General features: G+C 37.3%; 1 protein-coding gene across 9 annotated transcripts in view; it reads left to right on the forward strand.

Moving 5' to 3' along the window:
* The window catches only part of KAT6B (lysine acetyltransferase 6B), a 113,901-nt gene that overhangs the window by 80,743 nt on the left and 8,698 nt on the right, over positions 1 to 24,460 (forward strand). For 5 of the 9 annotated variants that reach the window (XM_075758606.1, XM_075758605.1, XM_075758610.1 and 2 more), the window contains exons 12-14: positions 1,163 to 1,256; positions 7,848 to 7,913; positions 23,227 to 23,458. In XM_075758606.1, coding sequence (XP_075614721.1) covers positions 1,163 to 1,256; positions 7,848 to 7,913; positions 23,227 to 23,458 — 392 coding nt within the window. The remainder of the gene's footprint in view (positions 1 to 1,162; positions 1,257 to 7,847; positions 7,914 to 23,226; positions 23,459 to 24,460) is intronic. The other 4 variants (XM_075758612.1, XM_075758611.1, XM_075758607.1 and 1 more) reach the window with 1 other exon arrangement.

The raw sequence follows: 24,460 nt of genomic DNA on the forward strand, positions 1-24,460 counted from the left end.
TGTGTGTGCTCTTGCTGGCAGAAATGCTCTGGCTTTTCTTTCCTGATTACAAATATGTTGCCAGGATGTGAACTTCATACTAGCAGCAGTCTTGAGAGTTTGAGAAGCCTGTGCAGAGAAAATACTTCACCATGCCATAGAAATTAAGAAACCTTACGAAATACGGCATGGGTATCTGCTCTCACAGCTGGAAAAATGTTTAAAAACCATCATACTGGCATGTGATCCTGTCAGTGTCATCACTGGTCTGGTGTCATCTTATATGTGGAGGCTGAAGTGATAGGTGGTGTCTTAAACTATCCCTGTGCTTGCCACAGCTTCTTGTCAGTTATGCTGACCTGGATGTTTTTGGTTTACTTATTTGGTCTCCCTCAAACTACTTAGTGCTGATTTGGGGATTATTTTTTTTTTTGTATGTGTAATCTTTTAAAGGTAACAAGGCTTCAAGGCTCTTCCTTTTTATCGATAAACCTGAGAGAAGCTATAACCTTAATTTGTTAGAACAGCTTCCTAGTTTAGATTCTTCCTTTTGTTGTCTTAATCAGTGTAATATTTGCCTCCACTGCCTGCATGTTATATGACTTCATGCTGTTTGAAAAAGCTCTGGCTTCTGAGCATTCTGCCATAATTTGGATTCAAGTGAGAAGCATTCAGCTTTGAAAAAGTTAGTATGCTTCAAGTAAGACTACTTAGTTCTCCGGGTATGGGGTTCCTCCCTTCCGCCCAAACCCCATATTCATTCAGAGAGAGAAGACAAAGATGGAAACCAGCAGGTACTTAGTGTAGCAATTGCAGAAATTACAGCTTCACTATGTGTATGGATATTATTTTTCATTTTGATATCCTTGACAGAATGGTCAGTGAAGCATGAAAGTATTTCCCTCTTCCTCCTGTTCTCCTCCTTTACAGCACTTAAACTTCATTATACTGTTTAGACAGTGTATTTAATTTTTAAGACACTGAGTAGTTAAAAAAATTTTGAAGCGTATGTTTGGTACTTCCTTCTTAAAATTAAATATTAACGTGGAATTATTTGACTTTGGTACTGATCCCATGCATCTGTTCACCTTACTGGGATATTTTACAAGGACAGTGGCAGGTGCAGGCAATTGCCCACTTCAGCAGTGCTTTGACATACTTGATCTGTTTCTCCTTCCCGCAGGAAAAGCTTTGCCAGCAGAAGTACAATGTCTCCTGCATAATGATCATGCCCCAATACCAAAGGCAAGGATTTGGAAGGTTTCTCATTGATTTCAGTAAGTGAAGTGTTTTATTTGCACTTGTGTTCCAGGGAGCTGATGGCTGTTACAAGAAATTGTAACATATGAAACTTTATTTAACTTGCTTTGTTGTTTTTATCAATAGATAATGGGATTTCTATTTATATTTACATAGGATAGAAAAGCTCCCTGAAGTGAAAAACTTACTGCTGCTCTGTTATTGTACTCGAGGAAATTGAGAATGAATCTCTCAGCAGTAATATTAACTCACAAAGCTATTACCCTGAATTAATTGTCTAAATTACTTTCCATTTTGCCTTGCTCATTAGTATAAGAAGCAGCAATTATTTGTGATTAAAGCTAAGAAGGTGTTAGTCCAAGGCATTCTCTACATTCTAATATTTCTAACTTATATCTTCTCTTAGCTAAAGAACTGTTTTAGCTGGAGAATTGCTACATAGAAGGAATGTATTTTGGATTTTGTCTTGAAGTTCATCAAGAAGGAATGTATTTTGGATTTTTTCTTGAAGTTCATCAGTTCCTTAGGAGAAATTGTTAACAAAAAAAGTATAGGTGCTCATGGCTGCATATGTACTTGCTGCTTTATTTTCCTGAATTGTCTGACCTGTTAGAAAGCTTCAGGCACACTTGTTTAAGTATAGATTTGTTTTTCCCTAAATCTTTAAGCTGCAATGAAACTCCAAACAAAATCGTGTAAAGAAACTTCTTGGCTAAGTGTCTCCAGTACTACTACAACTTTCTGCTGTAATTTGAAGGGCATATTATGAGGAATTAGAATATATTGTGTATGTTTAGTTTTCACTACTACTTATGTTTTTTAAAGCACTGTAGAATTACATGACAATAGAGATAGTTAAGATAATAGGATTCCTGCCCTGAGGGTGTATGCAAGAACATTAAAATGCAAATAAAAATACATTGCAGTATAACAGCAGGACAAAGATGATAATTTGTAACTGTAGAGCTTTCAAGTTCTGTGTTGGGTAGTTTTCTACCCAGCGTGACTACACTAGAGTTCATAAAGATACTTAGTTATGTCCCATCATTGTGTGGCTTTATAAAGAGTCTTCACTATACCCTTGTGAGTTAGGTAAGGATGGTTCTGGACCAGTTAATTTGCTGTTGAAATGTAGCTGTCACTGGAGTGGAACACAACAGCTGTTCCATTGTGTGCCTTCCGCAACGTTTTAGGAAAGGCAGTGAGAAATACTGCTTATTTCTGGAACTCTGGAGTGAACATTAAGCTTACTTAGGTAGAAATTGGCCCTGGTTTAGGATTAGGATCTCTCCTTGCAAAAGGAGATGGGGAGTTCTTACTGGGCACAACTGGTAAGTACTTCTAGGCTTTTTCTTTGGTTTTACTCTGGTGTCTTTCAGAAGAAGCACTCTCAACAAACGTTATTCTGGTTGAATTTGTGATAGTTACGTCTACAAAACTGATGGCAGAGCTATGAAACCTGTGGATTCCATAGAAGATATGGATATGCTGTGTCTCTCTGGATCTGTGCTCTGTTACTATGCCATGTGCTATTTAATCTGGAAAAAAATCAGTAGGGTGTTCCATCCCTCTTACCCTTCTGGAAAAATCTGGAAGCACAGCAGATTGTTTGAATCATTAGGACTTCTGTGATAACTTGCAACATGATCTAGTGGTATCCTTACCTTGAAGGTTATCTGGTGTTATTCTTACGCCTTTCCTCTTGGCAGACGTGTTCGTATCACAGATATAGGCTGCAGCTCTATACCTGCTGAGCATACTCCATAGACCAGCTTTAGCTTCTGCTGTAGCTAACAGGCTGCCCACTTTGGGAGCACACAGTCAGTTCTTCTGTACCTTTCCGCAGTGTTTTCCCTTTGTTTTCTGGACAGAGGATCTCTTAAGTAACTGGAAATGAGACTGACTCAGTTTCCAACAGAATGAAGAACCAAGAGGTGACTGAGAAAGTCTGGCTCTGCAGTGAGAGTGAGGTGCAAACTAAGTTAAAGGTAGCGAGAGAACTGCTTGTGGCTGTTTTTCCCTGGGTGTAGAAAGGAGGGTAAAGCTTCAAGGCTTGATTTCCTAGGTTGTATTTATATCCTTTTGCAGGATGGAGGCTGAATGCCATTAAATAGGGCAGCCATAGCCACATCTGGATTAATGAGTCCAAAATCTGTCTTCACACAAGAAAACTTTAAAATCCATTATTTATGTTTTTTTCTTGGAATTTTATTTGTGTTTCTACCCCCTATATTGTAATTGACTGACTACCATCTTCTTTGTACTTCACCCTATCTGTTCACTTGTGGTTTCCTGAGAACACGTTGCTCTAACTGGCCTGAGAAGATGGGATATAGCAAAACCCCTGTTGTTATTCTAAACTTGAACAGACCAAGTTTGTCATAGTTCAAAACATTTTTGGCCAGTATTGTTATCTAGATTGTCACGTTATCATAAAGATACTGGAAGGTAAATTTTATGCTCTGAATGTTAAGTCTTCATTTGTCCTGCAGATAATGCATCTAAACTGCTCTGTTTGAATTCTGTGAAGCAGTCACTGGTACTTATCTTTTTCATAACAGTAACCAGAACAGTGACTAAAATAATAAAAATGTAACTGAGCAAGTAATCTTCAGAAAATGATAGTTACAAACCACAAAAGCAAAGGTCTCAAGAACTGTGTGCAAGCAGTTGACTGCTCACATTACTTTGTATATATCTAGACACTTGACAGTTAGAAAGGCTGGAAAGAACGCAGCCTTAAGCCACTATGCAACTTCTGCTTTGTCAGCAGTCTGGTGGAAAATATAGTTTGTGGTACAGAATTTGCTTCTTTTTTGGTAAGTGAAATACATTTGTTGAGATTGTGATGCATTCTTTTGTCTTGAACTAATTTAATCCTTACAGATGAGTCTATGTGGCTGTCCTATAATTCGCAAGGGAAAATAAATTCTTTTATTTTGCTAAAAGAAAAATAGGTGTATGTTTTCTAAGCATTGATTTTTATTTTTTTTTTTACTTTTACTAACTACATCTAAACTTATCTATATTTCAGATAGAAACTGATAATACTGTTATTTCTTACTCTGTGGACACCAAGATAAAGCTTTGTGTAAGGTCTGTCTGTGTATCTCTTCAGAAATCCATGTTCTCACGTGTGGAAAAAAGATTTTTAGGAAGAGTACTTTAACTTCTGTGAGAATAAGAAAACATGTTGTAAAATGCCTGAATTCTCTAGCCTGATCATCTCGAGCAAAAATTTCACGTGTAGTTTTCTGTATGTCATTGGTCATTTAAGTAGAAATGTTTTTAAAAACACAATATATGTGTCTGTATCTATTCTTTTTTTTTAAAGCCTGTTAAGAATTATTTTTGTGTTTGAGGTTTTTTTGGTAGGGAAGTTACAGGTTTTGACTGTTACAGAAATTTGTTGGGCTGTTTAGAAATGGAAAAAAAGTTTAGTTTTAGATATTTATTAAATGGTGAAACTGTTGATTTGTAAAATTGCAGACTTGATACTGCTTCATTTTGCTTAATTCACTTTACTGTAAGATAAATTCATTTTAACCTGTTTTATTTTCTAGAAGCATGTCATACTGAAGACAAAATTGTTTACATGAGGTCTTAATTTTGTTTACACTGTTATAAAATAATATTTAATAAAACATACTCAGTCTGTTGACTTTTCATATAAGGAACCTAATTTTTACTTGGAGTATATCTAAATGTACAAAAGCAGTTCCTGAAAATGAATAAGGGTCTTAATTTGCTTGATATATTTATTCCTTCCTGCCTTTTACAGGACTGATAACTCTTGCCAGACTTTTTGGGTTTGGGCTTTTTGTTTTGTTTTCATTTCCTTGTTGCTCTTGTATTCCATGAGGTTGACTGGATTGTGATTGCAGGGTTGTACCTGAGGGAGAATAATTGACTTCTGCATGAATCTTCTGTATTGGCTGTAAATTAAATTTTGGGCAAGTAGACTCCAACTGAAGTTGATCCAGAAATAAACCAGAGAACAGGCTTTTACTGTAGAAGATCCCATTCTGTTTTTTTTTACTTCATGTTCATGTATGAGTCCATTTGCAGTGATACACAGCTATGATTCCTGTCACGAGGATTATATATACTTGCATTTGGGTGAATCTTTACATGTCCTCTGTCAGTTCGGCCTGCATTGCTGTTTTGGTTTTGACAGTGGGAGCCCTGAAGCTACAGTGTTGTAGCTGCTCCTCTCTGTGCAGTCCTCTTTCTTTTATAAACTTCAGCAGCTTCTCTGTACAAGAAGTTTTTCTTGACTTTCTTGATTTGAGCTCTCACAAAGCCTAGAATCTTCATATGCTTTCTGTTTTTATTCATTAGGCTGCAGTGCCTACTAAAATTAGTATTTCTTTATTTGGCTTATCTAACACAGAGTTCAATATTACTAGAATGCAATACTGCAGTATTTCACATTCGGTTTCTGTAAGTTTAAAGCAATCTTTTGATTCACACTTGCTTATCTCATCCCAGTCCCATATTTCTGCTTACTGGATTGCAAATTCCATGCTGGAGGCCTAGCAGCAGTTGGAGGGGAAAAAAAGGCATGTGACAATATTAGGATAAACCTTTTCAATTGTGGTGGTTAGTATTTTGATGGTTCGTTTGCATCACAGTAACAACTGGGCTCAATGCTGAGGAGCAAAGTCCTTGATAGCCTTTTGCTATTTATCTTGAGGGTGTTTCTGGTCCAATTGATTGTAGCAGTTTCTTCCTTCCCTTTAGAATTCCTTCTTTTCATTTGCTGTATGTGTTCATTGTGAAATGATTATTTTTGCTGAGAGAGGAAACCTGTTTTAATGAAACCTGCTGGTATTCTATTTGGGCTATGTATGTTCTTTGTTTTGGGTGTGAGGTTTTTTGTTTCACTTGCCTGCATGTTTGGGAAAGTCAGTGCTGACTTTTTTGACCTTTTGTATCATTCATTGTGTGCAACTTTTAATAGCGTGGGGTTTTTTTTCCCATTAGCTTGAACGAGCAGATTCTCTGTTGGGATGTGTAGCTGAGGTTTTTTGTGAGGAGATCATGATAGGGGCAGACAATCCAAGTCTGGCAGTGGAAGAAACAAACAATTCATTACTTGTGGAGTTGTATTCGGGTGTAGGAAAAGTATGTCTGTTAACTGTCCTTGTTGGCTCATTTCCCCAAATCTGGTATCTATTTTTTGGTCAAGTGTGTGTGTGTGTGTATATATATATGTATTTTTTTTTTTCCCCCATGCAATGCAGAAAAAAAGCGCATTGCGTGAAACCTAGGATAGTCTTCAGGCACAGTTTAAGGAGACTGAAGAGTATGGAATTTTTCTTCTGGTCTTTAGTGCAATTTTGTTCTCCCTGCAAGTTTGGTATTGAGCTGGTCTAGCATGTAAAAATCAGCTTTTCTGTGAAAGGGAAGAGGTTTGGTTCCTGCTAAGCTTAAAGAAAAACATGAATATTGTTCAAAAATAAAACTGCTTATTTCTGGATATGCTCAGTTCAAACAGCATTTTCTTTTCTAGGCTCAACTAGTTATTTCAAACTTCTTCATGGCTCCAATACTTTAAAAGCTGAGTCTTTTGATAGAGACAAAAGATTATTTTTGATTGAAAATAAGAATTTCTTTTAGACAATTTTGGGCCTAGTTTTCTCACTTATGTCCATTACTATGTCTTGAATTTTTCCAGTGTCTTCAGAAGGAGTCAGGGGTAGCTTTCCATGGCTAGTTGCAGTTTGGACAGTGGGCTCTTCTTCTAGCTCCATCTTCCACACTGGCTTTGTGGTGCTTTGGTATATTAAGGTTTGGAAATGTTGCTGTGCCAAAAGATTGATTTCATGACTCTCTTATATTTGGTTACTGCTGTAGTGTTTCTAGGCTTTCTGTTTTAACAGCAAATTAGGTTACTCCTCTGAAAACCTGAAAAGCAATGACTTTTTGTGAAGCACCATGTTTGTGCAATCATCCAAAAAAATCAAGTTGAAGAGAACTTGAAACTAGTAACGGACTAACATGTGACCTGTCATTAGGGCAACATATGGCTAATAGATGATACTAGCATTTGAGAAAATGTCATCCCTGTTTTGAAGATGCAGTTTTTTTAAATGCAATAAATGTGTTGGAATTAAGTGGTGGAATAGAGTAAAAATGCTGCCTGAGGTTTTTACAGTGGCTCTGAGAAAGTATTGTATTGGTAAAGGAAGAGCTTTGGAAAAGGTGACAAATTTTCTTTACTGAAGGGCTTTCATTTTTTGGTAGGAAGCTGGAATGAAGCAAATGAGCAAAGCCATTACAATATGGAAATGATGTTGTTTCTTCTTTTAAGAATACTTGAACACAGAAACAATGACAGACTATTAACAGAAGCATTAAAAGGGGGCAAAGAGGGCAGAAGTAATGAAAGGACATAGAGTTTTCTTTTTCATTATGATGAAATCACACAATTTCTTTGCTGTGTAGCCTTAGCTTGTGTTAAGTAGCTGTGCAGACTTGCCTTGTAGTTAGTAACAGGTTGGAGGAGGGGTAACTGATTTAAAACTGTATTCAGCTGGAAATATGACAGATCTTGAACTAAGAAAACTCGTGTTCTTTATACTACTTAATAAATTAAATTCAAGGTGGATGCTATGATGGAGCACATCTATTAGGAGAGATCAGAGGAAGTGTGTTCACATCTGTGGCATGTAAGTTCTGGTACACTTATGGAACTGCTGGGAACCACTTCTGATACCTGCCTGCTATTCAGAGCTAGGCCCAAGCTGCAGTGGGGTCTTAAGTGGTTGGATCTGCTTCTTTAGTATGTGTTTATATAGAATTGATCGTCTAAGGCCCTTAATTTGGTCATGGGAAATAATGCATTGGACAAAGTAATTTTTTTTAAACTACTTTGAGAAAATCAGAAGGAATTTTTTTAAATGTGTAAGTACTTTAATCAAATATGGATATCACATAGAGATAACATTTGAAAAACCAGGGTGTCTGTGGAATGATGAACTCTTTCTGTAAACACCCCTTGCACTGTTCTTTTCCAAAGTCTGATGTTAAGATGTTTTACAGTTTGCTGTAACAAATACTGAAATATATCAGGAATACAATCTAGGAATAAAAACACTTTAAAAAAAAAAAAAAAAGTTGTTTACAGTTAAACTTTACTATGTTCTCTAAACAGGATTGAGGTGGGGATGAAGTGGGACCAATTTTTTTTTTTTAAAAAGATAAAATTTATTTTAACCAACAGCATTTTAGCATTCCCTTTCTCACCTTTAAAGTCCTGAAAGATTTATTTCGTTACTGCTGCTAGTGTGGTGAACAATGGAGGGTGAGAATGAGAGACTGAGGATGGAGAAGAACAGGAAGTTTTTTTTAAACAGTCTTTATTGGAAAAATATATTCTCAAACTACACTTCTGAAGTCAACACCACAGATTTAAGGATCTGTATAAAACAGGCCTGTGTCATTTATTACCTGTGGTGGCCTGTATTGAATCATTCTGGTGTTTGGTTTTTTTATTATTGACTGACTGACTTGTGTACCCCAATACAGAACACTGTGTCAATCTTCTGGTCATTTTTGTTGGTGTGTTTACAAATGTATTGTGTCCAAATGAAAGGTTGAATTACCTGCCTTTTTCTTACTTTTTTCTTTAAGAGAGAGTTGAAAGTGTATGTCTGTGGGAGCTGTGAATTTGTGAGGAAGCCTGAATGCTGCTGCTTATTTTATGTTCTTTTCTTGATGATTGATTATGTTGGTGACCTGAAGGCATGGGTTTGGCCTCTCCTAAATAACTAATAAGGAACATTCTGTCACGCTGAGATTTAGATGGGGGGGGGATAAAGATGGATTCTGAATCAAGCTTTGTTGACTTAAGATTATTCCAAGAAAATCAGCCTCTCGGGATTTCTTGGCATTGCTTTTATATAGCTTCAAGATACTGTACATTTATCAGAACTGCAAAAGAAGTCAGGCATGTCACTTCAGATACAGAAGCTAAGACTGTTTTAACTGAAGAGCATCTTTATTTCAGATAGCATTGAAAACAGCTAAAAGGCAAGGCCAAACATGGTAATGAAAACAAATGTTTGTTGGACAAAGCTGTCTTTATAGGGCGTTAGTGAACAGGAGAAGCCATCTGCTGAAGACTGGTGGCTGAAAACAGATTTTAATTAAATAGTGCATCTTTAATGATCAGGAGTTTCTACTTTTGACTGCAGAGTGTAGTTCTGTTGCAGCAAGTCAGTGGACAAAGTGGGTATTTAGTAGCCTATTGCCCTGTTGTTGAGGCACAGTGAGACATTTCACCTCAATGAGATAACCTCGTGGCTTTCTTAATGGATGTGTGTTTCTTTTAGTTCCATCGCTTTTGTCAGGCAGTTCTACCTTCTTGTAAAGAAATTAATTTTTTTGCTTGTTTAATGCTGTTTTGAGTAACAGTAGATATTTAGCAGATTGCCATGTCTTGGGCTTAGCTTTTTGAAGTGTGCTGTAATAGATGGATTTTTGTGTTCAGTGCTTGGTAGATAATGTGCACTTTTTATCACACAGGTTCTGTATCTACTGGCTAACCAGGTATCACCATGAGATTCCCTAATAGTCTCCTTCATCTGTGGTTCTTTCTTAAATATTACTTCGTTAATTCCTTGTTGTACAGCATGCTTTAGTAGAGCAAATGAACAGCAGTGATGTTTTACTGCTCATGTAAGACAAACGCAGTTTGAGTCTTTTGTCTTACGAAGTATGTGTGTCGTGACAACTTACCTGAGCAAATGCAGTATTTGCAGTGATTTCCTATATGTGCCTTTTGACTTCTCAGTACTGACTCCCTGTTTCGCTATTGTTCATGTACTTTTGTACTACTAAGCTATCTTTTGTAGGTGTGAATAAAACAATGATAGGAAAAGCTTTTGGGCTCTGGAGCTTGGGGATCTACTCCAAAACTGTTAAAACTATCCCTGATACAGTTCTAAGCCAGGGCATCTGTCACTTTCCAAGTGTAATAACATAGTTCTACCAGATTCGTGGCTCAGGAAAATTGTTAACAGCCAGGTTATCACTCTAGCTGAGAGTTGGAGCTTAATGGCATGGATACCATCTGGTTGGCCTCAGTGCCATGTATAGGTCCTGGTTGTATTCTGTTTACTTGTTAATGTGAGGCATAGCCTCCCAAGTCCATCCTCCTGTCTTGTCAAATGAGTCTTGTAGGAGTATGTAGAGCCTGTAAGAAGGCAAACAAGTAGCATGTTCTAATAAGCATGTTTGATACATTTTTAAAAATGGTATTCAAGTGCTGCCAGCATTTAACACCAGAAGGTAGTGGCACTTCTTAAAGGAAATTCATTCAACAGTTACGGTTGTATAAACAATTTACTGTTCAGTGTAATTTAATAATGAAAAAATACAAATTTAAAGAATAACTTAAAACTTTGCTTATAAAATCAAGAACAGTCTGGCTCTGTTAATGATCTTCTGAACTACTTAACCTGTGACAAGTTTATCCATCCAATTGGTAGTCAAGACTGATGCCCTCTGTGCATGCAAGTCTTGCTTTTAAGGGTACTTCAATTCCTTTTCTCTTGCTTATGCTTTCACTCTGCTTATAAGTAGTCCACTTCGTACACAGAACCTCGACTCAAGAGGTTTACTGGCAAGTGGCACAGGTAAAATAAGTGTTAGCCAATTAATTCATTCAAAGGGTGCCTTTTGTTGGTCTGACTGTAATGCAGTCACCTTTACCTTTCCTTCCCTTCATGAAGGGCATTTGTTTAGCACTAACCTCTTCTGTGAAGCTTTCTCTAAAGGAACTAAAGGTTTTGGGCCCCCTGTGTTGAGTTTACTTGAGGATGTGGAGAGGACTGAGAGCTGGCATTATTTCTTGGAACAATAATGAGAGAATCTTTGGCTTACTCTGTTCATCAGGAAGAAAGCTTTTCTTTAACCAGACAAAGAAGAAAAGAGAATGTAGCAGGTTGTTCACTGATCCTAAGCATCTCAAGTTACAGCTAGTCTCTTTTTTTTTTTTTTTTTATAGTGTTTGTGTGGATCTTGGCATTGGGGTCCTTTGAAGCTGCCTCAAAAGTGCTTTCAAAGAGGGTACTAACACCTATTTAAGGTCCTCTATCTTTGACCTTCCTCCCGTTGACATAGATAAGAACAGTTCAGAGGCACACAGAATAGTTATGGAAAAAACGGTGACATGAATTACAGTTTTAGGAATTGTAAGCCTTAATAAGCTCATGCTTTCACCTTACTATTTCTGCCTTCCACACGTGGTCATACCTCTGAACTTGGAATGCTGAGCTGACCTGACTGCATTGAGCTATCTTGTCTGAATACTCAGCTGTTTTGATTTTTCCCACTACCCTTTTGCACCTGTGTCTTCACAACTTCTTCATATAATTTCAAAACACAGTATTTGGTATTTTATAAGACAAAAGGAAGTTTCTTAGGATAACTCGAAATGCTGGTTTGAGGAAAATCTTCGCTTTAGATACCCATGTAGTAAAAACAGTTACTAGTACTTGCTGTTCTTTCAGATTGCTGGTTTAACACAGAACATTGCATGAAAACTTACGAGTTCTTCCTTTCCATATTAAGGGACTTATTTTACTTGGTTATGTTTCAAACAAACTGAAGTTTAATGGAAATGTGCTTGATTCCATCTGCCTGAGTCTAGTAATTCCTTTGTGGGGGCTGGCCTTTAAAGAAGCCGAGAAGAACTAAGAACATGCAAGGGCAAATAGTTCACTGGTTGCTTGTTTTGTTCTAGATAGATTATAATGAGTACGTTTTCTTCTGACGCAAATATTAGCAAAATACAAATAGGAGTTGAACAGTACAGATTACATAAGGGTAATCTGAGCACAAACTATTGCTTATGACTTTCTGAAAGGCTCCATTTTATGACTAGATGCCTCTGAGAAGTAGATACCAAGCTGTTTCCAACTTCTGGCAGTAGTTTGATTTTTGTTGTGGCTCTCTTGTCTGTTCAGGGTTTTCAACAGTGCATTGGCATCTTTAAAGTGTCTATCTGGAAAGCTTTTGTAAGTAACCTGATTCTGTCTTCTGTATGAGAGTTACTTCAGTGGTGTTGGAATAACTTTGCTGTATGTGGAAGCATATGTAAACATTTATATAGCGTAATTGTGGTGTGCATGCATAACTATGAACCTGAGATTGACAGGTTTAAGTTAGACGATGCATGAGGAAAATCTATTATCCTTATAAATCAGACTGAAGTCCAGAATGCTAGCATAGCATTAATTTCACTTTTTGCTGATGTAGTGTGTATGTTTCTAAATGAACTTCTTCTGTGAAGGCTACATTCAGTCTAAAATTGGGGAAAGATCAGTAGACTAAAATCTGTTCTTAAGATCCAAGCAACCTACTCCTATTTGACTCACATTTTCATGACATCAGTACGCTGTTCCTATCCCTTTGCTACCCTCCAGCAGCTCTGGTCAGTGGTGATGTTTTTTATCTCGCTTCACTGGCAGATAGACTAGATCCGTGAACTTCATTGTTGACTGCTAAAGTGCATAACATGAAGCAGTGAATAACTGATACAATCCAAATGCTTATTTGTATCTATTGTTGCTCTAATCTGCAATGCAGTTAATCTGTACAGCTCGTGCAGAAGTGCATCATGCATTTGAGGTCCAAATGTTCCTGTTTATTATATAATTGCTCTGGACCAAGTGATTAATTGAATTACCTGCGAGTTTGTCATCTGTTAGTTAAACAGGTGTGAGTATATGTAGCTCAGAGGGCATATTCATGCTAGATATAATACTTCCTGATAGGAAAATAGCATTTAAAATGGGCAGAAACGTATTTACAATGTTAATATAAAATACACTAAAGTGTTGAACCTTCCCCAGCCTTTGAATATAAGATCATAGAAATGCTCTCCAAGATGAATCCTAAAAAATAGGAGACTATATTTGCCTCTTGGTAAAGTTTCTTATAATTACTTATCTTAACACTTCATGGAGACCCATACTTGTTTAAAGTAATTTTTTCACTTTTTCATAACAGTAGAAAAACATACATATTTAGTGACCTTTGTTGTAAACTCAGTACACTGTAAAATATGATAGAATATTGGTATTAGTTTCTTGTACCGAACAATTTCCAGACTAAAGGGTAGGAAATGGAACAATTTTAAAATACGTTTTAGAGCTGTGTGATAGTAGTTAAGGAGAAAGAAGTTTGTGTACTACTAATTTGGTTCCTAATTCAGCATAAGCATTTTGGAGCACAGCATAGGAGGACGGAGCATGTTGATGGATCCTTAGTTCAGAAGGTGATTTGAACTATGTTTGGGAACTGAAAGACAGCGGGTGAAGTTGCTTGTCAAGCAGGAAGTCTTGAAGTGGGGTGGAGTAGACTTGTGTCCAGCTTCTTATTTAACAACCATGTGGATAGCACTAATGACAAAGATGTGAAAACCTGGAAGTTTAATGGAACAGTTGCCCCAGAATGGGGTGTCCTGAGGGTACAGGGAGCTGTTTGGAGTTGACACAACCATGATGGTGATGTGTCACAGGCACCAGTTGGAATGACCACACTAGCACATCAGAAACTAACTTCGACAGAGCTTCTAGGAGAATAAGTAGCCACCCAGATCTTGGGCTTCTTGGAGAGTGGGGTTTGCAAGAGACAGTGTGATTGGGGTGCCCAGGGGAAGGGGGCCCTCTTGCATTGTGTTTGAGATACCATTATTCCAGTTTCTCAAGTCCTGAAGACAAAAAGGAGGAATTATTGGACTGTATTGTGTCATAGTCCTGTAACCTCATGGGGGTTACAGAGGTGCAATAGGGTAGCTCAGAAGACTGGACTGCTGCAATAGATGGATAAGTCTCGTCAGGAGGGACAGGCAGGGAAGCCGAGGAGAGGAGGTTGTGCTCTGCACAGAGTAATGACTTGGAAGCATGGAGCTCTGCTGCCGGTTGGGTGATAGTCCTGTCAAGTCTGTATGCCTTAGAATCAGCGAATAGGGCAGCAGTCATGCATACTGTGGTCGGCATTTGTTATAGACGGCCTGATCAGAAAGGTAAGCAGGTGAACCTTCCAAGCAACTGGATGACATCTGTTAGTGGAAGGCCCTTGTTCTCAAGGACTACTTGAAACACCCCGCTGGAAGGGCAGCACAGCAGGATATAAGCAATCCAGCAGACTTCTGCAGGGTGTTTGGGACAATATATTGACATAGATTTTGGAAGGACCAGCTAGGGAAAATGTTTTGCTGAATCTGCTACTTGCAAATAAAGAGGAATTGATCAGGGAAGTAATAGTCAAAGGCAGCCCAGGCTACAGTGGCCATGAGATAGCAGGGTTTCAGGTCCTGAGGGAAGTAAGGAGGACACCTAGCAGACTAAGGGCCAGAATTTTACCTTGTTTAGAGAACTGGTAAGTGTTTTCCTGTAAGAGGCTGCTGTGAAGGACAGAAGTGTATAGGACATGTTAATATCCAGAGACAGTTTCCTCAAACTGCAAACATTACTCATTCTAATGTTCTTGAAAATAGCGGGCATGACAATAAGCCTGCTAGGCTGCAGGGAGAGCTCCTGACTTGAGCAAAAACAAAGTCTACAAAAGGTACTGATACTGCTTACATGTGCAGGAATGGCATTAAACTAAAGCTTGTTTGGAGTTGAAACTGAGGGATGTGGAGAGCAACAGGAAAGCTCGTACAAGTATGTAAACAGCCAAAGGAACATTAAGCAGGACATGGCCCTGCTGATGAATGGAGTAGGCATTGTGTGACATCATGGGGGTGCAGTGGGGATCTCGGAAGGGATCTGAGGTACTCGGTACTTTCTTTGCCTTGACTTTCACTGACAGGGCCTGTACTGAGGTGTGGCAGAATTTAAGGAGCAGAGATGTCATTCTTGGTAGAGGAAGATCAAGTTACAGAGTACTTAAGTAAAACGGACATATACAGACTCATAGGACCATGTGAGATTCACCCAAGAGAAGTGGCTGACATGATTGTGAGACCTCTCCCTATCATCTTTGAGAAGTGAGGGCAGTTGGGGAACATTCTCAGTAACTGAAAGGTGGCAAATGTTACATGCATCTTCAAAAAAGACAAGGAAGAGTAAACAACTACAGCAATGAGTGAAATAAATGGATTTGTATCATCACGATATTACAAAGATGCTAGAGCATTTGACTTGGTATAAATCATGTAACAAATGCTGAGATGCTTCTGGATCTGTATAAATTCTGTCTACAGGTATTTCTACATATGCTGTCTTCTGAAACTTCTGCTGTTAGCATTAGATTAGCTCATGGTAGAACTTACTTTCCAAGTGAACTTCGGGAAGTTTGGAAGTAAAAGTGCTGTCAGCAGGCTGTCGTTTAAGCAGTGTGTTCTATAGGTGCGTTTTAAACTGGACTTTGTGATGTGGTACTCAACACTGGCAGCTTTCTTCAAGCCTATTTATAGGATCGGTGATGTATTACTATTGTTAGTGTAACTGAACAGGTCCAGAAAGGTAAAATGGAGTTTAGTTATGCATTGACAGCAGTTCTGTGTAGCTGTTCAAATTAATTTGATTGCAGTGGCCTTAGTGCACAGCTGGAGAGCAAGCATGTCCCTTAGAATGACAACAGTGCTTCTGTCCTTGTTGTCTGTCTTGTCCTTCATTCACAGGCAGTTAAGCCATTTGCAACTCAGCTGCTGAATACCAGTACGTACAGATGACATGTCTCATAGGCAAACCAAAGCTGGTGACAGTTTACCTTATTATGACATGCTGTGTGTTGTAGCAGCTCAGTAGCTGTTTCATGACTCTGTGAGGGCTGACAACCTGACAGTTGTTCTAAGCTATGTCATTCCTGTTTGTGAGTTGAAACCTGTTTTTAAAATGGGCTTTCTATGCAGGCAAGGCTTGAGCAAGTTTGGAAATGTTTTAAGTTTGCTTTTGTGTTTTGCTGTGAGGCAAACTACAGTGGCAAAAGAGACTTAATTTTGGAAGCCTAGGTTAACAGATTTGAGTTTGATTCTTCATATGGTTTATTCCCCACCTTGATGCTCAGCCATTAGCTATTACAAGAATACCATGTCACTTTCTGGGTTTAAAAATGATTGGAAGACTATTCAGATGTGATAATACAGTGTTGTCTGTTTCGTGAGTATTTTAATACATAACCAATAAATTAATGATTTTACAGTTATACTTGTCTTAAATTTTGATCCTTTGTACTTTAAAAGATGGAGAGTTTTTCTTCCATGTAAATGAAGTAAAGATTCACAACAGAAATTTTATTCTTTGAAGCAAGGTACCATCATGATGATCAAGCAATTTTACTAGTAAGCATGGAAGGTGATAGCCTAAAACGTACAAGAGAAAGCTGTCTTGATAAAACCCTGTTGAACAGAATAAAGATTTCCTGTTTGCCAAGTCCATTACTGTTCGAAGTCCTATAGGTTTTAGTGACAGAGTTAGTGCTGAAAGACTCTTAGGAGTTATTCTAATCTAGGGACTTTTGCTATGTTGCATTTTCTGTATTGTTCTTGTACTCTGAGTTGCTCCTACTCAAGAGTTTTGAGTGTTATGTGTATTAATAATTCTGTGAATGTGCAGGGATGAAACAGGATGTAAACATTTGTCTGTAATGAGTGTTTGCAGGGAAGCAAAGGTCTGCTTCTTTTCTCGCATTAAACTACCACCAGTGTGGTTCTGTTTTTGAAAGAAACACTGCATTTTACTGCAGCTTTTCTTTAAGGTAAAAGCCAATCTAATCTGCAGATGATCAAAAACAAAAAGTGAAGATCTAATTTTGATTTACAAAATTTGAGTGAAGAGTTGTGTTCTCTGGAACAGCTAGTATGATCCAAGACGAGGACTCTGAAATGCTCTGGTAGTACACATCTGAATTTTAAGATGTTTGTTTTTTTGGAAACTGAGTTCTGTCTCAGTTACAAGAACATAGTAGACACTTTTCACTAATACTTCTAACTTTTTTTATTCAGACAGATTAATATTACTGATTTCCTAGACAGTGATACTGAACGTGACTTCTTAAATAAGATCAGAACTGTGTTTTGTCTCCAGTGCGTTACGTGATTGATACATAAAATTGTATCCTAGATGACAGACTCTCAGATAAATTTCTTCTAAATTTTTCAGCGCAAACGATTATTTCCAGCTCTTTGGGCAAACAGAAAAATCTATCCTAGCTGAAATGTAGGACTCATGAATCCCTACCCTCAGGGTCCACTTTGAAGACTCTGTTTTAATTTTTAACCTGCATAAGTGAAAAACAAATACGTGAATTTGTTGCTAGTAGCATAGGAGAAAGCAACTGCAATTTGTAAGTACTTGCCCATGTATAGAATGAGATTCAGTACTCTTGACATTGTCATGTTTTTGCTGATTCTGTTTCTGCTGAAAACCACGCAATGTATTGCAATGCAATGAGGTGGAAGATATTTTCAGAGCAATAGTTAAACATCATACATGATGTCCTCACAAAGATGAAGTGCCTCTTTTTGTGGTACTGTTCTCAAAGAACCTGCCTACCTGTAAGCAGGGAAGTTCAAGGAGTGGAGGAATTCTGTTAGATCAGCACAGTGTCTATTGTGTGTGGTGAGGTCTTTCTGTTAGTTGCTCTGTTAAGGGAGCACATGGATAGTGGAACACAGGAAATGATACTAGAGATTCAACTAGTGGCATCTTCTGGAGTAGATTAAGTTGAACCTGCATCAGGATGCTCTGCGTGGATTCTGTTCTGCCTGTGTTGAATTGTCAATAAAATGTACAGTTGTATTGCCCGTTGGAGATTGCGAGAGATACTTTGAAACTTTGATAAAAAGAGGACTAATATATTTTACAAGCCAAATAAAGCCCTCTTTCACCTCCTTAGAACCTACTCTGCTACAATTCTTTATTTTCCAAAGTGTGGATGCTAACCAACCTACTATTGCTTACTCTTAAGCTAAACAATGTAATCTTTGTATTTAATATTTAATATAAAATACAGCATTTCTAGGATTCTTCCAGGATAGAATTTTTTTAAAAATAGAAATAAATATAATTACATCAAAAATACTTGTTCAAAACCTTCATATTAGCTCAGTTTTGTTGCTTCTTGGGTGAATAGAAAGCCACTAAGGCAGTGTTCATTCAATCCTATGCAATATGCTTCCCACAGTTTAACTATTTCTGTGTATAACTGAGCCACAGTGTGGCCATGCTCTCTTGTGTGCACACAAAGTAGTGTAATTCAGACACCTGCATCCAGGTCACAAATGGGCTGGAGGGAAGAGAGGACAAGACTGGGGTTTTTGGTTCTGTGGTTTACTTGAATCAAGTCAATTTACTTAGCTTACTTGAAAACCTAATGGCTGTATAATGATTGTGGTCAGTCTTAAACACATTCAAAGAAACTAAACTATTTTTAGCTAAATCTCTTTTCTTTGACCATTCATCAGAAATGAAATGATAAATTGATTTGTTCATTGCTATAGAATATAAAGCATGTATAGAGAGCACACAGACTGCAGGAGAGTCCTTACAGAATATCTTCAAACTTCATTTGACTTCCTTCTGTCAATTTTAGTTTGTTCACTTGGTCTTTCTCAGGATACCAGTTCAGTTGTTTAGTGTCTCTGCTGCTTCTTCCTATGCTGCTAGCTTCTATGTAATCTGCATTGCTGTCATCTTACACCTTTGAGGACTAGCCTGCCTTTGCTACCGTGTGAAGAGCAAAGGGACGCATCTGTACTTCTGCAATAGATAACAAAGTTCAATTCAGCTGTCTCAAACTAAATTGTATCTGCCTTATTTAAAACTGTGAATTGATTTATGCTTAATATTAGAAAGCTGAGGTAGTGATGTTTGGAATGTGTATGGCAGGGAAAGAAGGATTCGCCTTAGGGATTTGGAGATAAAACAGACTTAGTAATGAAATAGCCACTTATGGTAGTTTGTAAATTTAAGTATGCGTAAAACTGCTTTCGTGCCATAGGACTGAAAGGGTGCTGATATGATCCTGATTTTTAGGTGATTTTCAGGAGAGAGCTATGGAGATACAAATAAGTTCACATCAGTACCAGGCATATCAGTGGACATGACAATAAAGACTAGTACTAGTGAAAACCTAGGTAAATGTGGTCAATGGAGGAGGAAGATGGACTCTGTGCTGCTTGCAAAAGACAGTGATGCTTAACAAATCTTACCAAGTTCTTAGAAAATGGTGAGTGTGGGGATGATACCAATGGAACCTGGCAGATGTTTGGAAAGAGCCAGACTAATTCTGTTTGCATGTGAATCTCAGAAGATAGTTGTCTGTTTTAGGCTGTCCCTTGCATTTTTCTATTGGCCGCTGTCAGAATAGGGTACTATCAACCTCTGATCTCACACTGTTTAATTTGTTTTAAGACACAGAACTAAGCATAACAATTCACTAACTGAAAGTAATTCACTAACTGAAAGTTTCTGGAGATTTGACACAAATGTATTAAAGTTATTGTTTTCACTGAAGTGTGTTGTGGACTCTGCTGTAGCAATTTCAGAGCAGTTACATACTGGGAATGCTGTAGATTGAAATTACAAGATACTGCTCAAGTTAATTTCTTTACATGTATGTGTTAATATCTGATTATCTCCTAATTTTGTGTTGAAGGCATAAAATACATGTCTTATACTAACTTTCCCTTTCTCAGATTGAATTTCTCCTAATTGTTTTGATCTCGAATAAGATAAAACGTTAGTGGTTCTGGGGAGGTTTGCATGACAAAAAATCAAAGGCTGTAAATTGCATGTGGCATGTTGCTTACCTATGAAGGCTGGCAATAAGACAAAAATTAAAAATCATTAATGGTATTTTGGCTGTTTGATTTTGTGATACTATCACTCATATGCCCAGAAGATATGACAGACAAACAACTCTTTCTTCTTCTAGATTAGGTCTTTTGTTGTGGTTTGGTGGGGGTTTTTTTGGGGTTTGGGGTTTTTTTTGTGTGTAACTTAGTCTGACTTGTATACTCTTGGGGGTGGGTGGGGAGGAGCTATATTTTGTCCTGTGAATGTTGCTGCTGGTCATAATCTCATATCAGGGGTTATAGTTTAAGAAAGTTCTTTCAGGTTTCCACTTTGAGGCTATCTATTATTAAGATTAGGTAGACACAATGACACTGGGGGTATCTGTTTAACAGGGGCATATTGTACTCATTTCAGATGCTTCAGGATAGATACACGAGCTACCAAGATCAGTGTTTTTTATTTACCTGCAACTTAGATCAATTATTTGGCGTCTCTTTGGTAAGTTTAATTTAATAGATGTCATTCAAATCACAGAATCTGTTAAGAGAAACTTTCCATTCAGTGCTCGCTACATGTAACTGAGACTGTTACCTGTGATTTATATTTTTGATCCTATATAATATGAGTATCTTGGATAAGCATAGGTTATCTTGTAGAACGGTAGGAGAATAATACCGACAGATGTTATTGCCATGCAGGTGAAGTTTCACTGCTTTAATGTAGATTAAAAATATGTGAAAATTACCATTAAGAACTAGTCTCAAAGTCCCCGGCCATTCGAAGGATCTGATGAGCAAGAATATACTAGTAAAACTCTAAAGCTACTTGTCGTTGCTTAATGATTTCAAACTCTTGCAAGTGGTTTCTTATTAAGCTTCATAAGATGCTTACCAAGAAGGTATAGCTACAGCCCTGTTATGTATGAGGAAAATGGAAGTGGAGGAAGAATGTTCTTGTCAAAGTAATTTTAAATCACAGTGAAATACAAGAATGAAATCAAGGTCTTGAAAACAGCCTACAAACACTTTCTATTAGTACTCCAGTTTTCTTGAATGTGAAGTTGGTAGGTTAAACTGTAAAATTACTTGAAGCAACTGTTAGTTCTCTTCATGGATTTATTTTAAAAATCTAGGTTACTCTCCCGCTCTTCTTCGGTGTTGAGACTTCTATCACTACTTGTACTGCTGCACTTTTGCATGTTTTTCTACAGGCAGTGATGTCTTAGTATAAAACTTGTCTTTATATGTTGTAAACAAGCTGATCCAAAATTCTTTCTTGATACAAGTGAAGGTTTGTCTAAAATTTTGTAGAATAGGCTCTATGCTATAGGTCTTCTTTTGTGCAATTCTTTACCTTCAAACTCTTCAGGATGTTATGTGGCTTTGAAAGTGAAGGTTGGCTTTTCCTGTCAACAAGAGTTACAGGTAGTACTAAGACGTATCATCTAGTTATAAAAAATATAATATGCTGCAACTTCAAACCTTGAAATGCCTTCCTTTTCTTAAGTTTTAAAGTAGTATTTCTTTAAAACAGAATAAATTTACTTGCTGAGTTTCCAGTGGCACTGTGCAGACGTAGGCAGGCTTTATGTAGGCGTCGATGTGCTATGTAGAAGTAGGCAGATGTGGAATGGTATTCATCCTGAATCTCTAGCATTTTATCGTAAATCATGCTAATAGATATGAACGGTCCACTACTTATTTCAGTATCTACATTGTTACCAATCACTTGGAATGTAGTAGGATGTCTACTTTAATGGGTAAACATTTTTATGCAAACTGGAGGTTAGAGTGTGATGACCAGTACCTATGCATTTTCCAAATTCTGTTGTGGACTTTTTGTATTGCCTCCCCAAAAAGGAACACCATTGTTTCAGGTTGAGTAAATATACATATATGTATGTGTGCATTTCATAGTTCTCTCTCTATATATTAAAAAATAGATATGTTTGTGTGTGTGTACAGTTTGTATATGGTAGACCATGCAACAGAATAAGGAAACAGCCACTGCTTCACTCAAAACTGGATGTTAATCATATGTTTTTAATTTATCGCTAACTTAATTAGGAGAAACTTTATGAAGAATTCAGGAGGATTTGTTTAGCAAATGTGATATGGCTGTACTAGATATGTTTTTAAAGAAGTGTTTGAAAAATAAAAGGCGGGATTCCAACTTCTAAAAAAAGGTATTTAAGAATATTGGAAGGCAAAAGAGCTATGTGTGTTGGTAGATACCAAATGATTTTGAGTAATGTCGTTCCATAAGCATGATGTTCATGCATATGGTGGAATAGGCATTTTTGTAAGCCTGGTGTTTAAAGCCCGTGTTTTGGGAGTCTTTGTAAAGGCACAGGGCAGAATATGCTATCATGGAGGGATGAATTACTGTGAAAGGTTACATTTTATTAATTGTGTTGTTTTTTCTTTCTCCTGAATTAGTTTTAATGGTGGCAAATACCAGACTTCTGTTATCTCCAAGCAGGTGTGTTCTACTTTAAACTGTAAAAGCTTCTTTAAAGCTGAAGAGAGTTAAAAAGGACTTATGACATACATAGAATACAAAATGAGGGTGGTATATTGCATAGTAGCTGATTGGTTACTGTCTTGAAGACTGCAAACTGGAATTACATGAATGTTCTTAAATGTGAATTAAGGGAGATTATTTTTTCATTATTTCTCCTAAGTAATTCTCCTAGCAATTCAACTTGTGAATTATACGTCACCTCTGAAATACAACAACTAACTGTTTAATCAAAAACTTATGTCACCTGGGGCTTCTTGAAGAAAACTGGCTTAACTGATATTACCCATGACACTTCCTCTTGAGATCCTTCAAAATTCTTGGCTTCAGTGATGTAACTCAGGTGTAAAAGTTTCTCGAAAGGCCAGATACTTCTAGTTTTAAATGAGATCACGTATGATAAGACCTGTTCTGAAATGCATTGGCTTTTTCTTTCCTCCTTGCCTTATGATTAGAAGGGGGGGTTTGGTTAATGTTTGATTCTCATAAGATCAGATCTGAGTCTCTTACAAGGTTTTAATCTTTTCCTATGTCACTATAATGACGAAAACCAATCTCTTGTGGGTAGGATTTCTTTAATTGCAAGAGTTACCAATAATGTAATCAGTCATGCTGATCTTTCTATTAATAACAACTTTTTTAAGCAGTAGTTAAAATTCTTCAGTTTCGTTATCTCAGTAAGGTATTCTGTTTCTTTTCCTTTTAGGCTATTTACTTTCTAGAAGAGAGGGTCAAGCAGGATCTCCTGAAAAGCCATTGTCTGATCTGGGTCGTCTCTCATACTTGGCTTACTGGAAAAGTGTCATATTAGAATACCTTAACTGCCACCATGAAAAACAAATCAGCATCAAAGGAATGAGTCGAGCTACTGGAATGTGTCCCCATGATATTGCCACAACCCTGCAGCAGCATAGCATGATAGATAAGAGAGAAGATAGGTCAGTGAATCTTGTAAAAACTTAAAAAATTCTGAGATTAAACATTTACTTTCTTTACTTGCAAAACAGTTGATGTGAAAAATGTCTGTGTAAAATTCTGAGTTTAAAATGAATGATAACCGTCTTACTGAAGAAGTCAGTACAGCCGGGTCTTCTTAATGGGGTCTTATGTAAAGAGTTTTTCTCCCTAAACAAATGGTGGTGTTTTGGATCCTCTTTCATGTTAATAGTTATTAGAAGGGTGCGGCCACCTTGAAATATTTTCAGCAAAGAATTTTGTTTCATTCAGTATCATCTTCCGTAAGTACAATTCCTGACTCTTGGTTTGCAAATATCTTGCTTTGAATAACAGTGAGGGAAAAGTTTCTATTTAACGTTGTGATCAATGACGAAAGCTAGTGCACTAGGAAGGTGAGTTCCTGTTTTGTGAATGTCTTCCTTCTTAATGGTCTTGATTGATACTTTTGATTTAAATAGGTTGGTTTTGTTGTTTGGGCTCTCTTTTTCATTATATGACTTCCAATGGTATTTCTGTTTCTGAAGAGCTCCTTAATTCTTTCCGGATATTCCAATCATAGAAACTTTATAATCGAGCAAAGCTGCCTTAGAAACAGTGAGTTGCCAAAAAATAAAACATAGATCAGGAATAGCTCAGCCTCAGTAACGTTTGAACTAGTAAGAATGCAAGTCTTCAAAAAGGAGATTGGCTTACAGGATGGTGTTATGAGAGTAGTAAGGGGAGTGCTGTCATTTCACTGAAACGTTAACTTTCTTGAGTGCTTATTTATGCACAACCTGATGGGACAGTGCATTTTAAGGGAGAATCAGATAAGTATTCATTACTTACGTGCAGCTTCTGCTCTGTTACAAATTATTATAGGCCCTGAATACTCACACCCAGTTAGAAAATAACATTTTTTCATTTATGGCATTCAAAATAGTTTATGAACAGGGTCAGGTAGTCTTTTTTCAAAGGTAGTAAAGCTTAAACAGGGACATGAA

Source organism: Balearica regulorum, chromosome 7, assembly GCF_011004875.1.
Source record: "Balearica regulorum gibbericeps isolate bBalReg1 chromosome 7, bBalReg1.pri, whole genome shotgun sequence".
NCBI lineage: Eukaryota > Metazoa > Chordata > Aves > Gruiformes > Gruidae > Balearica > Balearica regulorum.